General features: G+C 37.4%; 1 protein-coding gene across 2 annotated transcripts in view; it reads left to right on the forward strand.

Moving 5' to 3' along the window:
* The window catches only part of HOOK1 (hook microtubule tethering protein 1), a 69507-nt gene that overhangs the window by 51620 nt on the left and 5743 nt on the right, over nucleotides 1-12144 (forward strand). For both annotated transcript variants that reach the window (XM_009209573.2, XM_003891967.5), the window contains exons 17-20: nucleotides 57-91; nucleotides 584-666; nucleotides 1291-1391; nucleotides 9818-9919. In XM_009209573.2, the coding sequence (XP_009207837.2) occupies nucleotides 57-91; nucleotides 584-666; nucleotides 1291-1391; nucleotides 9818-9919 (321 nt within the window). The remainder of the gene's footprint in view (nucleotides 1-56; nucleotides 92-583; nucleotides 667-1290; nucleotides 1392-9817; nucleotides 9920-12144) is intronic.

Raw genomic sequence — 12144 nt, forward strand, 5'->3', positions numbered from 1 at the left:
AAAATTGACCTTTGTCAAGATAGTCATCTTACAGCAATTTTTTTTAAATTTTATAGTCCAGCAAATTAAAGCAGAAGTTGGAAGCTCATATGTAAGTAAAACTGATATTTCTTTTCAAATATGAGAAGGGAGGAGTTGTAAAAGCCTCTAAAGTTAATCTCCTTTTCGTATTTTGTTTAGAAAAGCAAATATCCTGATGCTAATTGATATACTTGCTGCAAAAAGTGAAAAGCACGCTAAAGATTCAGCCTGCCTGCTACCCCCATCCCAAACTCCTACATTTTTCAGTTGTTAATATCATTTCAAAAGTTTAAAAAAACAGATAACTATCACAACTAGATTATATGGGATGTTAAACGTGTAAAATATTTTACTTTCTTAGGAAGCAAGTGTGGCAAGGGAAACAATTTAACCTTTTTGGCACCTGCTATGTGCCTGTTTACATCCTCATGACAACCCCTGTAGTCAGGCAGATAGTATTCCCATTTCACAGGTGTGGAACCAAGGGTCAGAAAGCAACTTGCCTAAGATCCACAAATGTTATTTGCCAGAGACCAGTCTCCATGCTTTTTCTACCACTTAGGGAAAAACTCACAGAGGTCCATGAAGAATTACAGAAGAAACAAGAGCTCATTGAAGATCTTCAGCCAGATATAAATCAAAATGGTAGGTATCTGTGAAAACTTGGATCAGACAATAGTTTATCCAAAGACTTACTCTTTTTTACTGAAGGATGCAAGGTCTATGTGTAAATTTTTGCACAATGTGTAGATACATATATTGTAAATAAGGACTATGATAATTTTTAGTGCTGAAGTCAATAAATGATATATTATTAAAGCAAAAAATAATAAAATGAATTGATGGATATATGGGAGTATCAAACATTAAAAAATAAAATTAATCTGTGGAAATGTGGATAAAAACGATTTCAAATCAGATTGATATGACCTTTAAAACATTGTGTAGAAATTCTTTGTTTTCCTGTGATTGTGCTTACTGTAAGGTATATTTGCTACTTATACTTGATAGAAAGGAGAAAAACAGCTAAATAAAGCAGATTGTAGATTTTTTTTTAAGGGTCAAATAAATTATTGAGGATGTGTTGGTTGTATTTCAAAACTTTTAGATAAGAATTCACTACAAAGAATAAATAACAGGCTTTTCTTTTAAGTTCTCTTATCTGTCTTTAGAAAATAAATATAAATATAATTTTATGTGAGGATGAAGTATTTTAATAGGTAGTAATTATTAATAACTGATTATGTTTCGTTTTATTTTTACTAATAGTACAAAAGATCAATGAACTTGAAACTGCTCTTCAGAAGAAAGATGAAGATATGAAAGCAATGGAGGAAAGATATAAAATGTACTTGGAGAAAGCCAGAAATGTGAGTGACTTATCTTTCAGAGTTCAAGACTCTGTGGCCTGTGTTTTAGCAAGGCCCATTTCACCGGATTTTTCTGCCATTCTTGTATCTGTATCTAATCACTTCTCTCTTAACTGTATTACCTTACCTGTCAGGTTTCTGTGGTATTTCCCGATCAGTTCTCATACTCTTAGTCTCACTCATCAGTGTCAGATAAAATAAACCATAGCTAATAGGAACTGTTTAGACATAGACTGTAGTGATGTCAGAGAGAGTGATGGCTATAAAGTATGGAATCTTTAGTTCTTGGCAAAATAAGCCTAGAATTCTTTTTTTTTTTTTAATTGTACTTTAAGTTCTAGGGTACATGTGCACAACGTGCAGGTTTGTTACATATGTATACATGTGCCATGTTGGTGTGCTGCACCCATTAACTCGTCATTTACATTAGGTATATCTCCTAATGCTATTCCTCCCCCACTCCCCACAATAGGACCCGGTGTGTGATGATCCCCTTCCTGTGTCCAAGTGATCTCATTGTTCAGTTCCCACCTATGAGTGAGAACATGCGGTATTTGGTTTTCTGTTCTTGCGATAGTTTGCTGAGAATGATGGTTTCCAGCTGCATCCATGTCCCTACAAAGGACACAAACTCATCCTTTTTTATGGCTGCATAGTATTCCATGGTGTATATGTGCCACATTTTCCTAATCCAGTCTGTCACAGATGGACATTTGGGTTGATTCCAAGTCCTTGCTATTGTGAATAGTGCCACAATAAACATCCGTGTGCATGTGTCTTTATAGCAGCATGATTTATAATCCTTTGGGTATATCCCCAGTAATGGGAAGGCTAGGTCAAATGGTATTTCTAGTTCTAGATCCTTGAGGAATTGCCACACTGTTTTCCACAATGGTTGAACTAGTTTACAGTCCCACCAACAGTGTAAAAGTGTTCTTATTTCTCCACATCTTCTCTAGCACCTGTTGTTTCCTGATTTTTTAATGATCACCATTCTAACTGGTGTGAGATGGTATCTCATTGTGGTTTTGATTTGCATTTCTCTGATAGTGAGTGATGATGAGCATTTTTTCCTGTGTCTGTTGGCTGTATGAATGTCTTGTTTTGAGAAGTGTCTGTTCATATCCTTTGCCCACTTTTTGATGGGATTGTTTGTTTTTTTTCTTGTAAAGTTGTTTGAGTTCTTTGTAGGTTCTGGATATTAGCCCTTTGTCAGATGAGTAGATTGCAAAAGTGTTCTCCCATTCTGTAGGTTGCCTGTTCACTCTGATGGTAGTTTCTTTTGTTGTGCAGAAGCTCTTTAGTTTAATTAGATCCCATTTGTCAATTTTGGCATTTGTTGCCATTGCTTTTGGTGTTTTAGACATGAAGTCCTTGCCCATGGTGATGTCCTGAATGGTATTGCCTAGGCCTTCTTCTAGGGTTTTTATGGTTTTAGGTCTAACATTTAAGTCTCTAATCCATCTTGAATTAATTTTTGTATAAGTTGTAAGGAAGGGATCCAGTTTCAGCTTTTTCTACTTATGGCTAGCCAGTGTTCCCAGCACCATTTATTAAATAGGGAATCCTTTCCCCATTTCTTGTTTTTGTCAGGTTTGTCAAAGATCAGATGGCTGTAGATGTGTGGTATTATTTCTGAGGGCTCTGTTCTGTTCCATTGATCTATATCTCTGTTTTGGTACCAATACCACGCTTTTTTGGTTACTGTAGCCTTGTAGTATAGTTTGAAGTCAGGTAGTGTGATGCCTCCAGCTTTGTTCTTTTGGCTTAGGATTGTCTTGGAAATGTGGGCTCTTTTTTGGTTCCATATGAACTTTAAAGCAGTTTTTTCCAATTCTGTGAAGAAAGTCATTGGTAGCTTAATGGGAATGGCATTGAACCTATAAATTACCTTTGGCAGTATGGCCATTTTCACAATATTGATTCTTCCTCTCCATGAGCATGGTATGTTCTTCCATTTGTTTGTGTCCTCTTTTATTTCACTGAGCAGCGGTTTGTAGTTCTCCTTGAAGAGGTCCTTTACATCCATTGTAAGTTGGATTCCTAGGTATTTTATTCTCTTTGAAGCTATTGTGAATGAGAGTTCATTCAAGATTTGGCTCTCTGTTTGTTACTGGTGTATAAGAATGCTTGTGATTTTTGCACATTGATTTTGTATCCTGGGACTTTGCTGAAGTTGCTTATCAGCTTAAGGAGATTTTGGGCTGAGATGATGGGGTTTTCTAAATATACAATCATGTCATCTGCAAACAGGGACAATTTGACTTCTTCTTTTCCTAACTGAATACCCTTGATTTCTTTCTCTTGCCTGATTGCCCTAGCCAGAACTTGCAACACTGTGTTGAATAGGAGTGGTGAAAGAGGGCATCCCTGTCTTGTGCCAGTTTTCAAAGGGCATGCTTCCAATTTTTGCCCATTCAGTATGATATTGGCTGTGGGTTTGTCATAAATAGCTCTTATTATTTTGAGATACATTCCATCAATACCAAATTTATTGGGAGTTTTTAGCATGAAGGGCTGTTGAATTTTGTCAAAGGCGTTTTCTGCATCTATTGAGATAATCATGTGGTTTTTGTCTTTGGTTCTGTTTATGTGCTGGATTTTGTTTATTGATTTGCATATGTTGAACCAGCCTTGCATCCCAGGGATGAGGCCCACTTGATCATGGTGGATAAGCTTTTTGATGTGCTGCTGGATTCGGTTTGCCAGTATTTTATTGAGGATTTTTGCATCGATGTTCATCAGGGATATTGGTCTAAAATTCTTTTTTTGTTGTATCTCTGTCAGGCTTTGGTATCAGGATGATCTTGGCCTCATAAAATGAGTTAGGGAGGATTCCCTCTTTTTCTATTGATTGGAATAGCTTCAGAAGGAATGGTACCAACTCCTCCTTGTACCTCTGGTAGAATTCGGCTGTGAATCCGTCTGGTCCTGGACTTTTTTTGGTTGGTAGGCTATTAATTATTGCCTCAATTTCAGAACCTGCTATTGGTCTATTCCGGGATTCAACTTCTTCCTGGTTTAGTCTTGGGAGAGTGTGTGTGTCCGGGAAATTATCCATTTCTTCTAGGTTTTCTAGTTTATATGCATAGAGGTGTTTATAGTATTCTCGATGGTAGTTTCTATTTCTGTGGGATCGGTGGTGATATCCCCTTTATCATTTTATATTGCGTCTATTTGATTCTTCTCTCTTCTTTATTAGTGTTGCTAGCGGTCTATCAATTTTGTTGATCTTTTCAAAAAACCAGCTCCTGGATTCATTGATTTTTTGAGGGTTTTCTATGTCTCTATCTCCTTCAGTTCTGCTCTGATCTTAGTTATTTCTTGCCTTCTGCTAGCTTTTGAATGTGTTTGCTCTTGTTTCTCTAGTTCTTTTAATTGTGATGCTAGGGTGTCAATTTTAGATCTTTCCTGCTTTCTCTTGTGGGCATTTAGTGCTATAAATTTCCCACTACACACTGCTTTAAATGTGTCCCAGAGATTCTGGTATGTTGTATCTTTGTTCTCATTGGTTTCAAAGAACATCTTTATTTCTGCCTTCATTTTGTTATGTGCCCAGTAGTCATTCAGGAGCAGGTTGTTCAGTTTCCATGTAGTTGAGCGGTTTTGATTGAGTTTCTTAGTCCTGAGTTCTAGTTTGATTGCACTGTGGTCTGAGAGACAGTTTGTTATAATTTCTGTTCTTTTACATTTGCTGAGGAGTGCTTTACTTCCAACTATGTGGTCAATTTTGGAATAAGTGTGATGTGGTGCTGAGAAGAATGTATATGCTGTTGATTTGGGGTGGAGAGTTCTGTATATGTCTATTAGGTCCACTTGGTGCAGAGTTGAGTTCAATTCCTGGATAGCCTTGTTAACTTTCTGTCTCACTGATCTGTCTAATGTTGACAGTGGGGTGTTAAAGTCTCCCATTATTATTGTATGGGAGTCTAAGTCTCTTTGTAAGTCTCTAAGGACTTGCTTTATGAATCTGGGTGCTCCTGTATTGGGTGCATATATATTTAGGATAGTTAGCTCTTCCTGATGACTTGATCCCTTTACCATTATGTAATGGCCTTCTTTGTCTCTTTTGATCTTTGTTGGTTTAAAGTCTGTTTTATCAGAGACTAGGATTGCAACCCCTGCTTTATTTTTGTTTTCCATTTGCTTGGTAGATCTTCCTCCATCCCTTTATTTTGAGCCTATGTGTGTCTGCATGTGAGATGGGTCTCCTGAATACAGCAAACTGATAGGTATTGACTCTATCCAATTTGCCAGTCTGTGTCTTTTAATTGGACCATTTAGTCCATTTACATTTAAGGTTAATATTGTTATGTGTGAACTTGATCCTGTCATTATGATATTAGCTGGTTATTTTGCTTGCTAGTTGATGCAGTTTCTTCCTAGCATCGATGACTTTACATTTTGACATGTTTTTGCAATGGCTGGTACCTGTTGTTCCCTTCCATGTTTAGTGCTTCCTTCAGGATCTCTTGTAGGGCAGGCCTGGTGGTGACAAAATCTCTTAAGCATTTGCTTGTCTGTAAAGGATTTTATTTCTCCTTCACTTATGAAACTTAGTTTGGCTGGATATGAAATTCTGGGTTGAAAATTCTTTTCTTTAAGAATGTTGAATATTGGCCCCCACTCTCTTCTGGCTTGGAGAGTTTCTGCGGAGAGATCTGTTGTTAGTCTGATGGGCTTCCCTTTGTGTGTAACCCGACCTTTCTCTGGCTGCCCTTAACATTTTTTCTTTCATTTCAACTTTTGTTGAATCTGACAATTATGTGTCTTGGAGTTGCTCTTCTCAAGGGGTATGTATCTTTGTGGCATTCTCTGTATTTCCTGAATTTGAATGTTGGCCTGCCTTACTAGGTTGGGGAAGTTCTCCTGGATGATATCCTGAAGAGTGTTTTCCAACTTGGTTCCATTTTCCCCGTCACTTTCAGGCACACCAATCAGATGTAGATTTGGTCTTTTTACATAATCCCATATTTCTTGGAGGCGTTGTTCATTCTTTTTACTCTTTTTGCTGTACACTTCTCTTCTTGCTTCGTTTCATTCATTTGATCTTCAATCGCTGATACTCTTCCAGTTGTTTGAGTCAGTTATTGAAGCTTGTGCATTTGTCACGTAGTTCTCGTGTTATGGTTTTAATCTCTGTCAGTTCTTTTAAGGTCTTCTCTGCATTGATTATTCTAGTTATCCATTCATCCATTCTTTTTTCAAGGTTTTTAGTTTCTTTGTGCTAATTACGTAGTTCCTCCTTTAGCTCTGGGAAGTTTGATCGACTGAAGCCTTCTCTTAACTCGTCAAAGTCATTCTCTGTCCAGCTTTGTTCCGTTGCTGGCAATGAGCTGCTTTCCTTTGAAGGGGGAGATGCGCTCTGATTTTTTGAATTTCCAGCTTTTCTGCACTGCTTTTTCCCCATCTTTGTGGTTTTATCTGCCTTTGGTCTTTGATGATGGTGATGTACTGATGGGGTTTTGGCGTGGGTGACCTTTCTGTTTGTTAGTTTTCCTTCTGTCAGTCAGGACCCTCAGCTGTAGGTCTGTTGGAGTTGCTTGAGTTCCACTCCAGACCCTGTTTGCCTGGGTATCAGCAGTGGAGGCTGCAGAAGATAGAATATTGCTGAACAACGAGTGTTGCTATCTGATTCTTGCTCTGGAAGCTTCGTCTCAGGGGTGTACCCCGCCATGTGAGGTGTTGGTCTGCACCTAGTGGGGGATGTCTCCTAGTTAGGCGACTCGGGGGTCAGGGACCCACTTGAGCAGGCAGTCTGCCCGTTCTCAGATCTCAACCTCCGTGCTAGGAGATCTGCTGCTCTCTTCAAAGCTGTCAGACAGGGGCATTTACCTCTGCCGAGGTTTCTGCTGCTTTTTGTTTAGCTATTCCCTGTCCCCAGAGGAGGAGTCTACAGAGGCGAGCTGGCCTCCTTGAGCTGTGGTGGACTCCACCCAATTCGAGCTTCCCAGTGGCTTTGTTTACCTACTTAAGCCTCAGCAATGGCGGGTGCCCCTCCCCCAGCCTTGCTGCCGCATTGCTGCTGCCTTGCAGTTAGATCTCAGACTGCTGTGCTAGCAATGAGGGAGGCTCCGTGGGCGTGGGACCCTCTGGGCCAGGTGTGGGATATAGTCTTCTGGTGTACCATTTGCTAAGATCCTTGGTAAAGTGCAGTATTGGAGTGGGAGTTACCCGATTTTCCAGGTGTTGTGTGTCTCACTTTCCTTTGGCTAGGAAAAGGAATTCCCTTCCCCCTTGTGCTTCCCAGGTGAGGTGATGCCTTGCCCTGCTTCAGCTCTCGCTGGTCAGGCTGCACCTGCGGACCAGCGCCAACTGTCTGACATGCCCCAGTGAGACGAACCCAGTACCTCAGTTGAAAATGCAGAAATCACCCATGTTCTGTGTCGCTCACGCTGGAAGCTGGAGGCTGGAGCTGTTCCTATTCAGCCATCTTGGGCGCCGCCTTCAGCCAAGGATTCTTATTTGCTAGAATCTTTGCAGATTTTCTAAGAATACAGTTTTTCTAGAAACAGCAATATGAACATTTTATCTTTTGTAAAAATTTAGCGTTTTAAACATATTTGAAATTGTTGTATCATTTAGTTTTAGATTAGGCAGTTAAACACTTTTCAAATGTTCATCAGACTCAAGGTTTAACAAGGTAGAGGTTTACTTCATAGTCACATTGAGTCCAACCATAAATGGGGAAAGGGCACCACTTCTCCATGTAGTCATTCAGAGTCCTAAGCTGACAGAGATTCTGCCTTCTTCAGCATAGGGACCCCAGGTTCACTTGACCTTGTCCGACTAGTACAGAAGAAAGACAGCCTAGATTGCATAGGAGATATGTAATGGGCGAGGCCTGAAAACAGCATAAATCACTTTCATTCCCACTTTGGAGTGCAGGCATGTGACCACACCACATTTATGGAACAGACTTTGCAAAAGTGAAATAATGCCTACATAATACTTAGTTGTGTGGGATATAACATAGTTTACTTAAGCATTATCCTACTATTGGAAATAATCTGTATTCATTCCCTTTTCCTTTTTTGCTCCTATAAAGAAGACTATAGTCAACATAATTATACAGAAAAACTTTCTCTTTATTTTGGTTTATTATCTTAACCTTATTTCCTAGAAATGGAAGTATTGAGTCATAGGATAAGACCATAAGATGCTTGATATGTATTTCTAAATGACATTTTAAAAGGACTATAATTAATTAAAACCATGACAATGAATACCATATTCTTGCCACCATTGAATAATATCATTTAAAAGACAATTGCTTGCTTTCATAAATGTGATTTTTTTCCCCATTACCTTATTTGGGGCAAGAGGTTTAAATACTGGTTAAGATACTGGTTAAAGTAATAACATATGTCCATTGTAGAAAATTCAGAAAATATACAAATCACAACCATTTATCACTTAGAGATAATAAACTATGATTTTCTTTTTGTAATTAAATTCATATAAATTATTCAATGTATTCTGCTTTTATGGTGTGCATTCCATGAGGGCAGCCACCATGTCTCCCATAAATTGCTGAATCCTCATCTGCCAGTATCTGCCACATAGTTGTCACTCAGTAAATGATTTTTGGATGAAAGAAGGAGCCACAATAATATTTTGGTATTTTGCCATCCAGTCTTCTTTTACCTCTATAAATATAGATGAAATTGTCCTAACTCATTAAATAATTTTAAATATTTTTAATAGTTTTATAACTACATCATGCCGATGTCCCTGTTTGAAATTTATGGTTTCGCTGGAAATATATTCTTGACATTTCTGAATTGGTTTTCTAACAGAATGCTATCTTCATAGTTTAGCCGAATCTCTTTACTACATTCTGGTTAAACATATCTTTTTACTCAATTTTTAGTAATAACATAAATGCGATTCAGCACCCTACCTTTTGCAAATAAAATCACCAGCATTTATTATATTGATCTTATATATTGAATTACACTTGACTAGATAATAATAGTAAAAAAGATTATTGTTAAGAATTTCTTCTGTGTGTGTTATTCTTACTTTATAAAATCAGTAAGTTTCCTTAGAGTTATTGAATTCATTTTGATTTTTTTAAAAATTCTCAAGTCAAATAAATATAGAAAGAGTTATTTCAAGACTTTAATTTCTAAAGTTTGAGTATTGAAAAGGCTAAATAACTATTTCCATGTACTGAGCTTTGGAGAAGGGAAATTTGATTTTGGAATGGGGACATTTATATTTTTCTTGTTTATTTATACTGTTTCTTGTATATAGAATGAGTTATTTTTGTTATCCCAGTTAGGATTGTAAAACAAGCTACAGTTAGCTCTTGGATGAATTTGTGGATTATTTTCCACCTTACACGGTTTTTGTAAGATATGTTCTATATGTTTTAATACTTTAAAATATAAAGTGAGCATAAAATTGTTTTCTTTAAATAGGTAATAAAAACTTTAGATCCCAAGTTAAATCCAGCATCAGCTGAAATAATGCTACTAAGAAAGCAGTTGGCAGAGAAAGAGAGAAGAATTGAGATTCTGGAGGTAAAACTTTTATATTTACCCATCTCTTAATTATTTTATAGAATCCTGGTAATCAACTGTTGTCATATATTTGCCATTAATGATGACGTTTTACAAGAAGTTAAAAATGTCATGTTTTAGCATCCAGGGTGTTTATTACAAAGCATCTCACTGGCCACCCAGTAGATGGTCTGTGTGTAGCTCATATACCCTGTTTATATGCAGCGTTGTAGCTCTCCTTGTCAATAACGGGCATTATATGGATATCCCTGACTTTCCAATAGAGTCCTGCTATAATGTTTCTTTTTAAATTATGCAAATATGATTTCATTTGGGGGATAAAAACCTGACCTTTACTGTCTAAAAAAGATACTGTGCTGACTCAGTCAACCACATTTTTCTTACCTTCAGCCGTTTCTCACCTGAACCTAAACAAACTTATTAGTAGTGGAATTTCTGGCAGAAGGAAGTACTCACAGAATCCTAGTGAACTCCTGAACTAAAGTGGCAATCTTAGTTATTAATCATGCAAAATTATATTAGTAATGGCATGCTCTCATTAATTAGCTGAGTCTAAATTTTAAAGATATTTTAGTGTTAGTGGTTATATTATTTTTATGATACTTAGGTAAGTATGTCACTATGGAATTATGTATTCTTAGATTTATAATTGAGCACGTTCTGGTTTCCTTTGCAAAGTGTTTTACAAAACTACTATATTTAATACTGTAGTGAGATTTGATGCTATTCTTGAAGTAAATATATACTACCTTTCAATAACATATGCATAATTGCAGAGCCATGTTGAATTCTACATACTGGACTTGAAATTCTCATAAATGGTATTCAGTTTCTTTTTTTTTTTTTCTTTTGATATGGAGTCTTGCTCTGTCACCCAGGCTGGGGTGCAGTGGCATAATCTCGGCTCACTGCAGCCTCTGCCTCCCAGGTTCAAGCAATTTTCTTGCCTCAGCCTCCCTAGTAGCTGGGATTACAGGTGCATGCCACCATGCCCAGATAATTTTTGTATTTTTAGTAGATGGGGTTTTGCCATGTTGGCCAGGCTGGTCTGGAACTCCTGACCTCAAGTGATCCACTCTCCTCAGCTTCCCAAAGTGCTGGGATTACAGACATGAGCCACCACACCCAGCTGTATTCAGTTTCTTTTTAAATCATCTAGGAATGTTATATTTCAAAGAAATGCACTCTATTTATGTACCTTTTTCTTGGTATTTGAGCAAGTAGGTATGAACTGTGGTAGAAATATTTTTATTTAAAGACTTAAAGACTTTAACATCCCCTCCTCCGTACATCCATAGTATAACACCATTCTTCCTACATCCATAGTACAACACCAACTTGATATGCCCTTGCTATCAATGCTTGTCCAGGCTATGTTGTGTGTTCTCAAAAGCACTGAGTAAGGAGATCTGTCTGAAGAAATGCTATTAATTCTTCAAGTTCTAAGTCAAATATCTCTTTCTTTATTAAACTTTTCATGTATTCTTTAGGGGAAGTTTAATACTGTCTCACTCTCCACAGTGAGTCCATGTACTTTGAACTCATGAATTTATTCCACAACAGCATTGGTTTTCTTTTTGGTATATGTGTACATGTCTTGAGGGCAAAGACTGTATCTTTTATCTCTGTACCCTAACATTAAATATTACATAACTCAAAGGCCAGGGTTGCAGCATTATTAGTAACTTCTTGTCTTAAAATTGTTGCTTCTCCTCTCTGGCTCACCATCTTCTCATCTATAAAATGATGAGACTGGGATTGGATAATTGCTGAAATCTAAGTTGCTCTGTTTATGTCCCAGTGAAAGTCAGTGAAAATACACACTATTGTTGATGTTTGAAATGTACATCCCCAACAGATATAATGAGAAAATAGTCCCTGTAACTGTAAGACTCTGAGGAAAAGCTTAGGTTAAGTCACAGCACTTGGGCGTTTAATTTGTGTGTATTCATCTAGACCACACTGCAAAAAGTAAAAAGAAGAAATGTAATGTAAATAGCAGAGACTGTTCTATCTGCCATCCCTCTTGGGAATTCTGTGCCTGGACTGGGTGTGAGTCTGAAGAAGAGCATCACCTCTCTTTTGGGCTTGGTTCTTATATACTTTTTGTATCATGAACATCCTATGTATCAAGATAATAGTATTTATATAAACCAAACTATATCTGGTACTCAAGAAAAGTATGTCAGTCTCTGTGATGGCACATAAATATGGCTATGGAATCT

This window comes from Papio anubis, chromosome 1 (genome assembly GCF_008728515.1).
Source record: "Papio anubis isolate 15944 chromosome 1, Panubis1.0, whole genome shotgun sequence".
Lineage (NCBI taxonomy): Eukaryota > Metazoa > Chordata > Mammalia > Primates > Cercopithecidae > Papio > Papio anubis.